Source organism: Oncorhynchus mykiss, chromosome 16, assembly GCF_013265735.2.
Source record: "Oncorhynchus mykiss isolate Arlee chromosome 16, USDA_OmykA_1.1, whole genome shotgun sequence".
Taxonomy (NCBI): domain Eukaryota; kingdom Metazoa; phylum Chordata; class Actinopteri; order Salmoniformes; family Salmonidae; genus Oncorhynchus; species Oncorhynchus mykiss.
Window position 1 is genome coordinate 56445801 of NC_048580.1, and position 16638 is coordinate 56462438.

Here is a 16638-nt window from a genome sequence, read left to right on the forward strand (position 1 = left end):
AACACGCTATCAGTCGCAATACCATACAGAGGAGGAATGACGGGGAAAAGAGAGGCAGAGGAGTTCTAAGAGAGAGCAGGAGGAAGTGGGTGAGCTTGAGTCGATTAAGGGAGATGGTTTGTTAAAAAAGAATGGTAGAGTGAGTTGAAGACGAGGAGAAATTTAAGTGAATGAGGGTGAAGTATTGGAGGTGGTAGGTGTGAAGTTCTCAGAGCCTGAGGGTTGCACCGAGGGTCCGGATAAAGATGAGTCTGACAGTAGGAGGGAAGTTTTTTGAAAAAGTGATCCATTTTTGTCTGATCCATTTGTGGTTTCAGAGGGGTTGTAACAGATTTGGATTCTGTGGAATTGGTGAGGGTAACCAGAAGTGGTCTTGTGATAATTGTTTGTGTTTCTGTTGGTCAGAGGGAGCAGGTGCTCCATGTTAAACGAATGGGGGCAAGACATGTGACTTGTTTTGCTCTAAAGAAAAGGCCAACATTGAATGGAGTGATTACTGGGGCAGCAGTAAATGTGAAAGCTGACCAACTAAAGGGGAAGATTGATTCCTGGTGTTTGTGATGCTCGTAGTTTGGTGCGACGCAGACAGGGTGGGGTGAGTGGTGAAACAGAGTCATTGTCTGTTCTTTTCAGTTTTGAGGTTGAGTCTTTGCCCAACAAAGTAATGTTAGGATATATATATTATCCTGTACGAGCTTTTGTGCCGAATACATTACGTTGTTACAGGTGTCAAGCTTATGGGCATGTGGCAGCAGTGTGTAGGAGGGAAGTGTGCAGAAGGGAATGAGACAAAGGAATGTGTAGCATTGGGGAAAGTAGTGGTACGTGTTAATTGTATGGGTGCCCATGGGGCTGGGGACCAGAAATGTCCTGTGCGAGAGAGGCAGGTTGATGTTTCCAGGGTTAGAGTAGTGCAGGAGTTGTAATATTCTGAGGCAGTGAAGAAAGTAGAGGAAGATGGGTCAAGGGGGAGGGATCATGAAAGGAGTGGTGTGTTTTTAATTGTTAAAAATTATTATTATTATTATTTTTTCTTCCAGCTTTATTTAACCAGGTAAGCTAGTTGAGAACATGTTCTCATTTACAACTGCAACCTGGCCAAGATAAAGCAAAGCAGTGTGACACAAACAGCAACACAGAGTTACACAGAATAAACAAGCGCACAGTCAATAACACAATAGAAAAAAAGAACTTCTAAATACAGTGTGTGCAAATGGTATGAGGAGGTAAGGCAATAAATAGGCCATAGTAACGAAGTAATTAGAATTTAGCAGATTAACACTGGAGTGATAGATGAGCAGATGATGATGTGCAAGTAGTGATACTGGTGTGCAAAAGAGCAGAAAAGTAAATAAAAACAATATGGGGATGAGGTAGGTAGATTGGGTGGGCTATTTACAGATGGACTATGTACAGCTGCAGCGATCGGTTAGCTGCTCAGATGGTTGAGGTTTAAAGTTAGTGAGGGAAATATAAATCTCCAGCCTCAGCGATTTTTGCAATTCGTTTCAGTCACTGGCAGCAGAGAACTGGAAGGAAAGGTGGCCAAAGGAGGTGCTGGCTTTGGGGATGACCAGTGAGACATACCTGCTGGAGCGGGTGCTACGGGTGGGTGTTGTTATCGTGACCAGTGAGCCTAGGTAAGGCGGCGCTTTACCTAGCATAGACTTATAGATGACCTGGAGCCAGGGGGTCTGGCGACGAATATGTAGCGATTGGTGGTGGGTGGTATAAGGGGCTTTGGTAACAAAATGGTTGGCACTGTGTTAGACTGCATACAGTTTGCTGAGTAGAGTATTGGAAGCTATTTTGTAGATGACATTGCCAAAGTCGAGGATCGGTAGGATAGTCAGTTTTACTAGGGTATGTTTGGCAGCGCGAGTGAAGGAGGCTTTGTTGCGAAATAGAAAGACGATTCTAGATTTGATTTTGGATTGGTGATGTTTGATATTAGTCTGGAAGGAGAGTTTACAGTCTAACCAGACACCTAGGTATTTGTAGTTGTCCACATATTCTAGGTCAGAACCTCCCAGAGTAGTGATGCTGGGCGGGCAGCGAATGGTTGAAAAGCATGCATTTGGTTTTACTAGCGTTTGCTCTTGCGTTGGAGGCCACGGAAGGAGTGTGGTATACAGTGCCTTCCACTAATATTGGCACTCTTGGTAAATATGAATAAAACGGCCTGTGAAAAAAATGTATATTTATCCTCTTGGTATTATATATATTCATAAAACTCTAACCTTAAATTAAAGTCAAATATTTTAAAGGAGAAAAAAAAATCTTATCATAAAACAAATATTTTTATCATATATGTGTGCCACAATTATTGGCACCCCTTCATTCAATACTTTGTACAACCTCCCTTTGCCAAGATAACAGCTCTGAGTCTATAATGCATATTGAGGTTGGAGAACACATGGCAAGGGATCTGAGATCATTCCTCCATACAGAATCTCTCCAAATCCTTCAGATTCTGAGGTCCACGATTGTGGACTGTCCTCTTCAGCTCATCCAACAAGTTCTCTATGGGGTTTAGGTCAGGAGACTGGGACGGCCATGGCAAAACCTTGATTCTGTGATCAGTGAACCATTTTTGTGTTGATTTTGAGGTGTGCTTTGGTTCATTGTCCTGCTGGAAGATCCAACCACAGCTCAGTTTAAGATTCCTTCTAGAAGCAGTCAGGTTTTGATTTAATATCTGCTGGTACTTAATTGAGTCCATGATACTATGTATCCTAACAAATTGTCCAGGGCCTTTGGAAGAAGAACAGCCCCACAATATCAAAGATCCATCACCATACTTCACAGTGGGGATGAGATACTTTCCTGTATGGCTATCTTTCTGTCTATGCCAAACCCACCTCTGGTGTAAAAAAAAAAAAAAAAAAGAAGCTATATTTTGGTCTCATCTGACCATGGAACCCGGTCCCATTGAAAGATCCAGTAATGTTTAGCAAACTGTAGGCACTTGAGTTTGTGGTTTGATGACAGCAAAGGCTTTTTATGGCAACCCTCCTAAACAAGTTGTGGTTATGTAGGTGGCAGTAGTTAATAGTTTTGGAGACTTTCTGACCCCAAGACCCAACTGACGTCTGCAATTCTCCAGCTGTGATCCTTGGAGATTTTTTGTCCACTCTAACTATCCTCCTCACTGTGCGTGGGGTCAATATAGACATACATTCTTTTTCAGGCCGATTGTTAACCTCTCCAGTTGCTTTAAACTTCTTAATTATTGCCCTGATTGTGGAAATGGGCATTTTCAACCGTTTGAGATATTTTCTTAAAGCCATTTCCTGATTTGTGCAGCTCAACAATCTTTTGTTGCACATCATTACTGTATTCTCTGGTCTTTCCCATAGTGATTGATGGCTATGGGAACTTGGCCTGTGTGTCACCTCATATTTATACCCCAGTGAAACACCAAGTCATGGCTTACCACTTAACCATTCCTAATCACTCAGGTGAACTTAAAATCGTAAAATATGAATGGGAATATAGTTAGATTTTACTTATAAGAATTTCTCGGGGTGCCAGTAATTGTGGCAGACATGTTTTGGAGAGAAATATTTATTTCACAATTTTTTTCAATCATTTTACTTCAATTAAAGGTTTGATTTTTGTGAATATTTTTTAGAATATTTTTCACAGCCCATTTTGCTCATGTTTACCATGGGTGCCAATATTAGTGGAGGGCACTGTAGATCTGTACCAGTACAGAGGGATTAATCAACAAGTGATATATGTTCCAGTAAGATTGGATTTTTGGCATTTATAGCAATGGTTATCAACTGTACTGCAGGGATGGAACATAAGTCGCAGAAATAAAGGTTGTGGTGGCAGCTGCAGAGGTATTTTGTGTGTGCAAGATTTGATGTCAGAGTTACATGGTGTGTTAAGTGGTGGTGTCCCATTATTTCAGGCTGTTGGACTAAATAGATTTAAATAGTGGAGTATGGTATTTATTTATTTTTAATTGTGAGTGTAGTTGGATGGTAGAGTTTATTTTTAAATTAAGCAAAGTATAAAGGTGTAATACTCCAGTGTAGTAGGTGGCGGTAATGCAACATTTATTGAATGCCAACTGCCGTTAAACCTCATCAAAGAAGTAGTCGCAATACCAGAGGTTCTTCTTGCTATCCTACCTTGATGTCTTCCTCAACCAGTGATAGATCTAGGGTTGCTTGAGAGGGTAAGAGATGTTGAGGAAGGAGTAGATTCAGTTGTAAGTGAACATTTAAGAACACTATGCTTTCTTGAACATATTCACAGATGGATCTACGGACCCTAAAACAGGGAAGACAGAAGCAACTTTTAGTGTTCCTGAATTTAAGGTGGCAGTGACAAAAAGAGCAACGGATGATTTATCTGTTTACACAAGGGAGTTGTTGGCCATACTATTGGCTGCAGAGTGGGTGGAGGTGGTGAGGCCAGACAGGGTAGTCATCTTCTGACTCCTGTGCAGCACTGATGCGCTTAAATTCATGTATGTCTTAGAGCAGACAGGATGTATTGTATGAGATTTTGCAGTGTTTGTATAGGGTGAAACAAATGGCGGTATTTGTGACGTTCCTCTGGGTACCAGCTCATGTGGGAGTAGATGGGAATGAGGAAGTGGATATTATTGCCAAGCAGGCTCTTAAACGTCCTAATGTTGAGATGGAATTATCAATCAGTAAAGCAGAAGTCAAGGGATTAATAAGAACAGTGGTTAAAAATGAGTGGCAAGAGTTGTGGAACAGTGATAGTAAGGGAAGACACCTGTATAAGATCCAGGAGAGGGTGGGGGCAGGGAAGCCTACAGGCTGAGACTGGCACCCACAGGGCTAAATAGTACATTGAAAGTGGTGGGGAAACATCGACTGGGAGGTGTGATCATATTCAGGAGGAGATGGAGACAGTGGAACATAATTCTATTTCAGTGCACTTGTTATTAGATTTGAGGAGTAATGGGGTTGAAGAGCCAGGATTAAATGAACTGCTGAAGACCTTTTCAGGGGATGTGGTATTTAATTATGTAATTCGTTTCCTTAGGAAGACGATATTATTTGGGAGGATTTAGACCTTCACTGTCTCTGGTCCACACTCCAGTCCAGTTGGTGGCGGTAATGCACCTTAAAGTTGGTTGCCAACCGAGATATAAAATCCACAGAAAAAGAAGATACACAGTCCGCGACTCATAGAAACGGTGGCTTTGCAGTGTATGGATATAGCACATTTTTGTACAGCCCATTGAAACGAAATCCCCATAAGGACAGTATTGTAAATTAATTTTGTATCCCCAAGGAGAAAGCTATCACACATCTACAACAAGACATGTAAGTTTGATGAATTGCGAGCTTCTGTAAAATGTAGTCCGCAAGAGCACGTTAGCGCCACTAGCTAGCTAACGTCGTTGGTTTCGTTAAGGTTATGGCAAGTTAGCTACCTAGCATACCAACATGCTTTTACGAAAGGCGGGAGGGACGCCTAGCGACGATGGGCCTTGTTAGGTATCTGTTGGCTACCAAGCTAGCTCATTTAAATGCAAGTCATTGAATATAATCATGCGAATGTCGGTCAGTTGATTTGCTAACTAGCTAGCTAGTAACGTTAGAAAATAAATGTTTTAAAAAAAGAAGCTAGTACTAGTAACTAACGGCAAGGATTGAACTAGCTACTAACGTTAACCAGATTTAGAAACTGTTTAACCAAACTGAATACAACGAGGTTTCTTTCTATGCTCACATTGTTCAGTCATGGGCTAAATTCCCCTGCTAGCCAAATATACGCTAGTTATCTAACGTTAGTTAGCTAATGATGGAAGTTGGCTAGGTAGTGGTCAAGTGCACCGCATGGCATGTGGTGTGCATTCCATTTCCCCCCCCCCCCCCCCCCGAGTTAACGTTAGCTATAAAATATATTTGCTAGTTACCTAACACAACTGATTAATTAACTATTATATTAGCATGTTGATCGATCCCCATGGTTGTTTCCCACATTTGAACTGAATCCAATCATGACATGTTAAGGTTACTAACACACTAGTTAGCGAAGTGCTCTGATTATAAGTAACTTTAGTTTTATTCTAATGATGAATGACTGACAGTTTAAATTAACAAAATGTTTACATACATACTGTGCACATAGATAATGTCCAGTTAATCTCAACAAAATGAAAGGTTGGTCATCCTACTGCCGGCTGCTAACTGTAAGGAAGCCAAGAGAGATGGCTAACTAGCCAATGATACATAATGCTCATTAATGGATGTCCTAAAGTAGTGAAGTGCATTTAACATCAATTGTCAGTATGGTAAGATAAATGTGATTAATCTTAGGCAGTGAGGGCAAAAGTCGTCTTAAAGCTCTGGTTTAGCCCATGTCATTGACAGCCTACAATGCTTACTTTTGACTTTGAACAAGAATATGGAAGGAATGTGTAACTTTAGCTATCTAGATACTATTTAGTCAGTCAGGCCTTAATCAAACCTTGATCATTCATTGGTGCATTGGGGCTATTTTTCACTACAGCATCACATGAGAACACTAAAGCAGGAAGTAGCTAATTTCATAAACATTTAATGTTTTTATATCAGTTGAGTTTGCACGTTTCAAGTTAATGTCTCTATCTCTGACCTCAACAATGCAGTAATAAATAACAATATAATACTAAAAATAAAAGGGTAGAACAAAAACAAGATGTAAAAACACGATAAAGTAAGCAAGCATACTATATACAGGGTCAGTTCCAGTACCATATTTACAATGTGCAGGGTTATGGTTTTTTATTAGCATGTTATTTTATTTCACTTAGTCCAGCATGTTGGAGCTTGAAGCCTAAGATTGTCACTGTATCCTATAATCGTGCCTGTACATGTGACTTAAACACTTTGAATCTGAGAGGTAGATATGTATAGGGCTAGGTGAGTAGGCATCACAATATATGATAAACAGAGTAGCAGCAGTGTATATGATTGTGTGTAGAGTCAGTATAAATGTGCATGATCAAATTATGGAGTGTGTTGGAGTGCCTAGTGTTTAGGGCCCTGTGAGTGTGCATAGAGAATAAAATACAAAGGTCAACTCAGTCTGTGTACCTATTTAGCGGTCTTGTCTTTTTACATTTTATTTAACTAGGCAAGTCCGTTAAGAACAACTCCTTATTTACAATGACGGCCTAGGAACAGTTGGTTAACTGCCTTGTTTAGGGGCAGAACGACAGATTTTTACATTGTCAGCTCGGGGTTTTGATCTAGCAACCTATCGGTTACTGGCCCAGCGTTCTAACCACTAGGATACCTGCCGTCGCATGGGGATAGAAGCTGGTCAGTAGCCTGTTAATCGGACTTGATGCACCAGTACCGCTTGCTGTGCGGAAGAAGAGAGAAGTCTATGGCTTGGGATTTTAACTTTTTTTCCCGGGCCTTTCACACTGCCTGATACACAGGTCAGGGAGCTCGGCCCCAGTGATGTAATGGGTTGTCCGCTCCACCATCTGTAGCGCCATGTGATGGAGAGCAATGCTATTGCTGTTTGTAACATATTTTGTGCTGCTACCTTGTTGTTGCTACCATGCTGTGTTGTGTGTTGCTGCCTTGTCTTAAGTCTCTCTTTATGTAGTTGTGTTCTCTTGTTGTGATGTGCGTTTTGTCCTATTTATTTTTTTAAATATTTGTTTTAATCCCCTGTCTCCGCAGGAGATCTTTTGCCTTTTTGGTAGGTCGTCATTGTAAATAAGAATTTGTTCTTAACTGACTTGCCTAGTTAAATAAAAAAAATGCCATACCAAGCAGTGATGCAGCCAGTCAAGATGCTCCCAATGGTACAGCTGTACAACTTTTTGAGGGTTCATGCCAAACCTTTTCAATCTCCTGGTGGGGAAGAGGTGCTGTCGCACCTTCACGACTGTGCATGTGTGTGGACCGTTGAGTTTTTCGTGATTTGGACATACATGAACTTGAATCTCTTGATCCGTGGGTTAATGTGGTGGAGGTGATGTTGCCTACCCTCACCACCTGGGGCCGCTCCACCAGGAAGTCCAGGATTCAGTTGCAGAGGGAGATGATCAATCCCAGGGTTCTGAGATTGGAGGGGACAATGGTGTTGAATGCTGAGCTGTAGTCAATGAACAGCATTCTCACATTGGTATTCCTCTTATCTAGGTGGGTGAGGAAAGTGTGGAGTGCAATTGAGGTTGTCATCTATGGATCTGTTGGGGCGGTATGCAAATTGGAGTGAGTCTAGTGTTTCGGGGATGATGGAGTTGATGTGTGCCATAACCAGCCTCTCAAAGCACCTTATGATTACAGATGAGTGCTACAGAGTGGTAGTCATTGTGGCATGATGCCTTAGAGTTCTTGAGAACAAGAATGATAGTGGTCATCTTAAAACGTGGGGATTATACCCGCCAACTATTATGCGCATGCTCAGAGAACATGCTCAGGAATACCATCGGGCCTTGTGGAATTGATCTGATTAAAGACTTTACGTATGTCGGTCTCAGAGCGAGATCACCCAATCTTCTGGGTCAGTGACAGCCCTCACACTCGGAAGGATGTCATGGTCAAAGCGTTCATAAAATCCATTGAGTTTGTCTGGTAGAGAGGTATCTGGGCAGATCACCGCTGGGTCTTTTGTCATTCGCAATGGATGTAGCCCCTGCCACATGCGGCGAGTGGCGGAGCCTGTGTAATATAATTCCACCTTATTCCTATATTGTCCTTTAGCTCGTTTAATGACTGCGGAGGTCATAGCGGGACTTCTTGAACTTGTTCCTGTTCTCAGCCGTAGACTCAGGGTTGTCTGCAGTAGCCCTATCCTCTAGTTTAGCGCCAACTTGTGTTAATCCAGGGCTTTTGATTGGGTAAGCGGCTAACCTTAACTGTGGGGGATAACGTTGCAGATGTCTTTCATTGAGTTTCTTCATCTGTGTTCCCAGGCATCCGGCGACTGCTAAGTGGTATGACAGGCGGGACTCCGTCTACATCGAGTTCTGCGTAGCGGACAGCAAGGATGTCAAGATCAATTTCGAGGAAGCAAAGTTTGTTTTCAGGTGAGTTATAACTTCTGTCAGTGGAGGTTTAAAGGAGAAGTTTGGCTAACTGCTCTAGGCATTTGATAATTCCTCTAATTCAGTTTGTCACATTTATGCTGAATTTCCTTTCACCCCTCCCTTTACCAGTTGTCTTGGAGGAACTGATCAAGTCAAACATGAGAACGAAGTAGACCTTTTCGAAGGCATTGATCAAAATGTGAGTAACTTCATTGCATTGTCTTCCTGTCTTCAGGACAAGATGCAGATTGCATCTGACAAGATATAACTAAGGGGACTTAGGTTTGCAGCATGGAAATGTTCATGTATCTCTCTTGTACACACAGGAATCCATACACAAACGCACAGATCGGTCAGTGTTGTGCTGTTTAAGAAAAGCTGAACCTGGGAAAGCGTGGCCTAGGCTAACGAAAGAGAAGGCTAAGGTTAGTGATGGTGTATAATATTTTGTTCCATAATATATACACTAAATGGCCAAAAGTATCTTGACACCCTTTCAAATTAGCGGATTTGGCTATTTCAGCCACAGCCGTTGCTGGCGGATGTATACAATTGAGAACACCGCCATCCGATCTCCGTAGACAAACATTGGCAGTAGAATGGCCAGTGCTGAAGAGCTCAGTGACTTTCAACATGGCACTGTCATGGAATGCCACCTTTCCAGCAAGTCAGTTGTTCAAATGTCTTCCCTGCTAGAGCTGCCCCAGTCAACTTTAAGTGCTATTTTTGTGAAGTGGTAATGTCAAGGAAGTTTTAGGCAACAAGCTCAGAGAACAGGACTGGCGAGTGCTGAAGCATGTAAAATAATTCTGTCCTCAGTTGTAATACTCACTACAGAGTTCCAGGAGAACTGCTCCCTGACAGGGATGGAAACAAATTTGTTTACAAAATTTGAGAGTAATAAGCATATTGAGAATATTCTTGTGCTGATGTTGCTTTTCATTAAGGCCATTCTACTGCCAATGTTTTATGGAGATTGCATGGATGTGTGCTTGATTTCATACACCTGTCAGGAATGGGTGTGGCTGAAATGGGTGTCCACATAGGGGTGTCCACATACTTTCGTATGTAGTTATATTAGTTATCTATATATTTAACTAGTATATCTATATAGTTAATTTAAATGCACATTTTCTGTATTTGGTACATAATTGATTTTGGAACACTGAACTCTAAATGCATGTAAGGAGCCTGGAAGATGACATCCTCCAAACGAGCATCTGCAATGCCTTTTTGTCATGTAAGATATTCCTCAACAGTTAACTTGGCTCAGCGTCGACTTTAACAACTGGAAGGACTGGGAGGGCGACTCAGACGAGGAACTAGGCAACTTCGATAATTTCCCAGAGGGGGGAGATGGGGATATGGCATTCAACACACAAGAAGCGATGGCTAAAGTAAGGGCCCTAGGGCAAACTGAACTTGCACTTGAATGCTGTATGAAAGGTTGGGCAAAGATTGTACAAGTAATATATGCCAACATGATGATATTTGTTTCCGGCTGTTCTGTGTGATTCTGATTGCAGATGATGAACAACATGGGAGGGGAAGACTGCCTACCTGATCTAGATGATGTTGATGATGTAAGAGCTTTTCTGTGGAGTTCCTTCTTTCCCTCAGTATCACTTGGCTTAATACAAAAACATGTCTCACGCTAGCCGTGTCCCTCTTGTGTATGGGTTTGCTAATGAATGATCAGTGTCTCTTCAGAATGTGTGGGACACAATATGCACTTGCAAAACCTTAATTGCAATGGTCATATTCCGCTTGATTGCATGCTTTTTTTCTATTCCTGTTTAGGACGAGTCTGCAGATAGTGACGATGAAAGTAAGCAAAATGTTTTCTGACCAGATACTGAGCTTTCGAATGACATTTTATACCCCGACATCCCTTAACCCTGAAAATGTAATGATGCAAAATGTGCCATGAGAAGTATATTTTTTTGACCATGTTTACTTTACATTATTTTTAATTATTGGTTTTATTTTCAGAAATGCCTGATTTGGAATAAAAGGCCTCAAAATCCAGGAAGTCGGGATGGAAGGCAGGAGGAATCATCAAGACTATCTTGAAATATAAGGCAGTGGGTAAAAACACTGTACATGAGTCAGTAGCCATATTTAAATCCAGAGCTCTTTTCCAATCAGTCCACTGAAGGTTAATGTCTATAGTGTTGTACGGAGCAGCAGTCTCCACTTCCATTTGCAGTGCTGCACTCTTGGCATATCCTGTTTTACTATTAATTGTTACAAGTAAGCATTCATGATTTGTTCTGAAGTACTGTATAGTAATCATCCTCAACCTAGAAAACAATACATGTGAAGGCATTTATGAGCAGTTGACTAATGTTATGAAGTGTAATTAAACGGACAAATGTTTTACACCCCCCGCCTCATGGATCTGTGTTTGAAGTTAGTTGATCAGGTTACAATTTCTGTTTGGTTCCCTCTTGTGAGCTGCCTCCTGTGGCATATAGATAGTGATCAGAGAAACAGTTAAAAGTTTCAGTACCTTAGCCTTTAAACTTACATGTTTCCCCTTTCCTCCTCATCTGTTAAATCGTTAAAACAGTATATCAATGTTCATAAGATTTGAATGTTCTGAAATTCTGTCTTAATGTTCTCGGATATACATTTTATGGTACCAGTTATTTTTTACTAATTCCATATTGATATTATCTAACAGCAGATCACATGAAGGCAAAATCAAAGGAGGCTTGAAGCTCGGTTTGGCAAACATCTGGTTGTTTTTTTTTACTTTCAAGAATCTTTCCATCTGTTTAGAGTTGTCAGAGTACATTACAATACTCCTGGGTCTTGTGTGGTGATGGGGGTTATGACATGGTAAACCTGTGTATTGACCAAATTAAACTTGCACTGTCAAGAAAATGAGATGTGTAGTTATTGGTGTGTATGTCAAACCTGTAAAGTTATCACATGCTTAAGCACTTCAAATGATGTTGAGTTACACTGGAAAATATATTTTTTTGTCTACATCGTTCTAAGAAACTAAGACTCGTGTTTCCCATGGTGCAAGTGTTTGAAGACTGGCTATGCATGTTTCGTGCCAAATACGTTTTTGAAAAGACACTGCTTTCAGTGGTGTGACTTTTCATACATTGGAAATGGGAGGACATGGCTACTGTACTTAATTAATCACTGTTTACCAAAACAAATGACCAAGAATACTGCATAGAGGTGTGTTTCTCAACCATCTCAAGACATCTGATCAGCTTCTCACTGTAGGTAAATAGCCTAGAAATAATTCTGCTCCATGTTTGCTTTCATTTAGATTTGGGTATGTCATTTTAGGAGAGGATTTAAAAAAGGGGGTGGATCCTTTATCACTCACCCACCCCTTCCCTAAAATGAATGCTCTGCGCCCCAGCACCAGAGGGGGTTGTACATACACCAGAGCTTGCGTGCGCGCTAGTTCCCTTTTATTTATAGGCTACATAACCTGGTCTAATCAACGTTTGAGTATATATTGTACCGTTGGTTATCAAAATAGGTTCTTTCAGTATGAAAAGTTGGAAATGTTCTTGTGAAATAGAGAGAATGACATCACTGACCGACATGCAGATGACCACCTGCTACCATAGGACATAGGGAAGGGTAAAATATGGCCAACAAACTGTTTGTATAAAAACATTCAATGTAGTTAATGTACAATCATATGCCTAATTGATTACAATAACATTTGAACAGGGCCATATAATAGTATACTGTGGGGAAAAATGGCACAACATACAATTTCATTTGTCTGGCAATTTGTAATGTTTATGAATTAAACGTCACCCTCCCAACTCCGCGCCATCTCAGCATCACTTTCTGTAGCAGCATTCTGACCAGACACCTTTTGCGCTCTAATGATTCCAAGAGACATCCCATTCGGTCCTTGAGCCGGCCTTTGTCTTCGGTATTGAATGAGAATAATTAAATAGTTGTGCCTTGAAAGATGTGTAAAACGATTAGGAACTGCGAGACAATAGGGGGTTGCGCGTTGAAAGAGCAGGTGATCACATGAGACATAAACATAAAATCCAGATGGAGCTGAATGATGATTAGTCGATTAATCAGGCTGTAATACACAAATACTTGATATGTACAGCCTGAAACTAATGTCAGCAAAATCGTGTAAATGTTCCTCACAAGCCAGAATGTTCAATAAAATTACATTTAAACTTACTCTATCGGTTGTCTATGTGGTCTGCTCTTCAGCTGCTTGAAATTTGAGACAATATATACGGTAAAGTATTGTAATATACTTTTACATGATTTTGCAGTCATTTCCCCTATTAATCTGTAATTACACTAACATGCATACCTATTTTTAAATTACATGGTATACCTGGATTTTTGTGTGTAGTCTAAAAGTACAGGTAGGCCCTACATCCAATTATTTACAGTGCATTTGGAAAGTATTCAAACACCTTCACTTTTTCCACATTTTACATTACAGCCTTATTCTAAAATTGTTTAAATTGTTTTTTTCCCCTCATCAATCTACACACAATACCCCATAATGACAAAGCAGAAACAGTTTTTTTGAAATGTTTGCTTTTTTACAAAAAATAAATAACTGAAATATCACAATTACATAAGTATTCAGACCCTTTACTCAGTACTTTGTTGAAGAACCTTTGGTAGTGATTACAGCATCGAGTCTAATTGGTTAGGATGTTACAAGCTTGGCACACCTGTATTTGGGGAGTTTCTCCCATTCTTCTCTGCAGATCCTCTCAAGCTCTGTCAGGTTGGATGGGGAGCTTCGCTGCATAGCTATTTTCAAGTCTGGACTCTGGCTGGGCTACTCAAGGACATTCAGGGACTTGTCCCGAAGCCACTCATGCATTGTCTTGGTTGTGTGCTTAGGGTTGTTGTCCTGTTGGAAGGTGAACCTTCTCCCCAGTCTAAGGTCCTGAGCGCCCTGCAGCAGGTTTTCATCCAGGATCTCTCATTTCTTTTCCTGTCTAGTTTTCCAGTCCCTGCCGCTGAAAAACATCCCCACAACATGATGCTGCCACCACCATGCTTCACCGTATGGTGCCAGGTTTCCTCCAGACGTGACGCTTGGCATTCAGGCCAAAGAGTTCAATCTTGGTTTCATAAGACCAGAGAATATTGTTTCTCATAGTCAGAGAGACTATGAAATGTTTTAAATTTCACCCTTGCACACTCTTGGCATTTCCTCAACCAGCTTCATGAGGTAGTCACCTGGAATGCTTTTCAATTAACGTGTGCCTTGTTAAAAGTACATTTGTGGAATTTCTTTCCATCTTTATGCGTTTGACCCAACCTGTTGTGTTGTGACAAGGTAAGGGTGGTATACAGAAGATAGCCCTATTTGGTAAAATACCAAAGTCCCTATTATGGCAAGAACAGCTCAAATAAGCAAAGAGAAACAACAGTCCATCATTACTTTAAGTCATGAAGGTCAGTCAATCCAGAACATTTCAAGAACTTTGAAAGTTTCTTCAAGTGCAGTCGCAAAAACCATGAAGTGCTACCATTAAGCACTGCCACAGGAAAAGAACACCCTGAGTTACCTCTGCTGCAGAGGATAAATTCATTAGAGTTAACTGTACCTCAGATTACAGCCCAAATAAATGCTTCACACAGTTCAAGTAACAGACACATCTCAACCTCAACTGTTCAGAGGAGACTGTGAATCAGACCTTCATGGTCAAATTACTTTTTTGGACACCAAAAAGAAGAAGAGGCTTGCTTGGGCCAAGAAACACGAGAAATGGACATTAGACTGGTGGAAATCTGTCCTTTGGTCTTATGAGTCCAAATTAGATTTTTTATGGTTCCAATTGCTGTGTCTTTTTTAGACAGAGTAGATGAACGGATGATCTCTGCATGTGGGGTTCCCACTGTGAAGCATGGAGGAGGAGGTGTGATGGTGTGGGGGTGCTTTGCTGGTGACACTGTGATTTATTTAGAATTCAAAGCACACATAATCAGCATGTGTATCACATTATTCTGCAGCGATACGCCATCCCATCTGGTTTGCGCTTAGTGGGACTATCATTTGTTTTTCAACAAGACAATGACCCAACACACCTCCAGGCTGTGTAAGGGCTATTTGACCAAGAAGGAGAGTGATGGAGTGCTGCATCAGATGACCTGGCCTCCACAATCACCTGACCTCAACCCAATTGAGATAGTTCGGGATGAGCTGGACCACAGAGTGAAGAAAAAACAGCCAACAAGTGCTCAGCTTATGTAGGAACTCCTTCAACTGTTGGAAAAGCATTCCAGGTGAAACTGGTTGAGAGAATGCCAAGAGTGTGCAAAGCTGTCATCAAGGCAAATTGTGGCTACTTTGAAGAATAAAGTATAAAAGATTAAAGTATAAAAGTATAAAATATTTGTGTAACACTTTTTTGGTTACTACATGATTCCACATGTGCTATTTTATAGTTTGATGTCTTCCCTATTGTTCTACAATGTAGAAAATTGTTTAAAAAAAAAAAATTGTAGGTGTGTCCAAACTTTGGACTGGTAATGTAGAATTTTGTCCTGTATAATTTTATTAATTCTTATGGAAGACTGCTCCAACTGGAGAGTGCCAATATGGCTGACCGGTGGCTACAAAGTCTTTTGATGGCCAATTCAACCACACCAGCCACTGCCTGCTCACCATGCTATCATCCAGAAGGCGAGGTCAGAACAGCTGCATCAATCTGGGACCGAGAGACTGAAAAACAGCTTCTATCTCAATGCCATCAGACTGTTAAATAGCAATCCCTAGCACATTCAGAGGCTTCTGCCCTATATACATAGACTTGAAATCACTGGACACTTTAATAATGGAACACTAGTCACTTTAATAATGTTTACATAATTTGCATTACCCATCTTATATGTTTTTACTGTATTCTATTCTACTGTATTTTAGTCTATGCCGCTCCGACATTGCTCATCCAAATATTTATACATTCTTAATTCCGTTCCTTTACTTTAGATTTGTGCGTATTGTGTGAATTGCTGTGAAATTGTTAGATATTACTTGTAAGATATTGCTACACTGTTGGAGCTAGAAACACAAGCATTTCGCTACACCCACAATAACATCTGCTAAACCTGTATGTGAGCAATACAATTTGATTTGATTTACATCGTATCAGCAATCTAGGTTTTGTATCGTTGCCTACTTCAGATGACAATTATCCTAATATGGACTGTTCCGGTGCTAGAGCTCTCCTGGCTGCCCGCAGTGTGTAAACTCCAGAGACGGAAGAGGAAGCGAGACAACCCACTCGCTGTTTTATTTATTTTTTGTCAAATGACAGTCAATGAACTAAGTAGACCAGACACAACTGCTATTGCATTGGTGTTTATGGGAGACCCACCCCGTTAAGTCGACCGGAACTGATCATTATTTTCAATAGTAAACGGCCTGAGTGAACTATCTTAATTTATCCGTCGGTTCACCCATTCACTTCTTCTTTCGGCTCGATGTATTTATCTTCTGTGATCATCGCTGCGCTCGAACACAAGCCATGTTTTCTCATTTGAAACCCAAAGGTTAGCGAATACTGTACCTGATTTATTTACATAGCCTGTACCTACTTCAGCCATATTTGTTCACTCGGATGATA

The 16638-nt window shown here is 40.8% G+C and overlaps 1 protein-coding gene across 2 annotated transcripts; it reads left to right on the forward strand.

The window, feature by feature from the left end:
* The first annotated feature begins 5114 nt into the window (after positions 1–5114).
* LOC110492374 (prostaglandin E synthase 3) lies at positions 5115–11920 on the forward strand. Of its 2 annotated transcripts, XM_021566632.2 has the most exons (8): positions 5117–5315; positions 8915–9028; positions 9158–9227; positions 9355–9453; positions 10288–10425; positions 10555–10611; positions 10829–10856; positions 11021–11414. In XM_021566632.2, coding segments are annotated over exons 1-8 (528 nt in total). In that variant the 5' UTR covers positions 5117–5313; the 3' UTR covers positions 11041–11414. The 2 variants fall into 2 exon arrangements, 1 of the variants encoding a protein (XP_021422307.1); XR_002468992.2 differs by having other exon boundaries at positions 5115–5315; positions 10288–10611; positions 11021–11920.
* The last annotated feature ends 4718 nt before the right edge of the window (positions 11921–16638 follow it).

Excerpts from the sequence above, each read along its gene's own strand:
- LOC110492374 (XM_021566632.2), top strand. Across the intron at positions 10,612-10,828 it reads ATCTAGATGATGTTGATGAT|GACGAGTCTGCAGATAGTGA; the intron begins GTAAGAGCTTTT and ends ATTCCTGTTTAG. Across the intron at positions 10,857-11,020 it reads TGCAGATAGTGACGATGAAA|AAATGCCTGATTTGGAATAA; the intron begins GTAAGCAAAATG and ends TTTTATTTTCAG.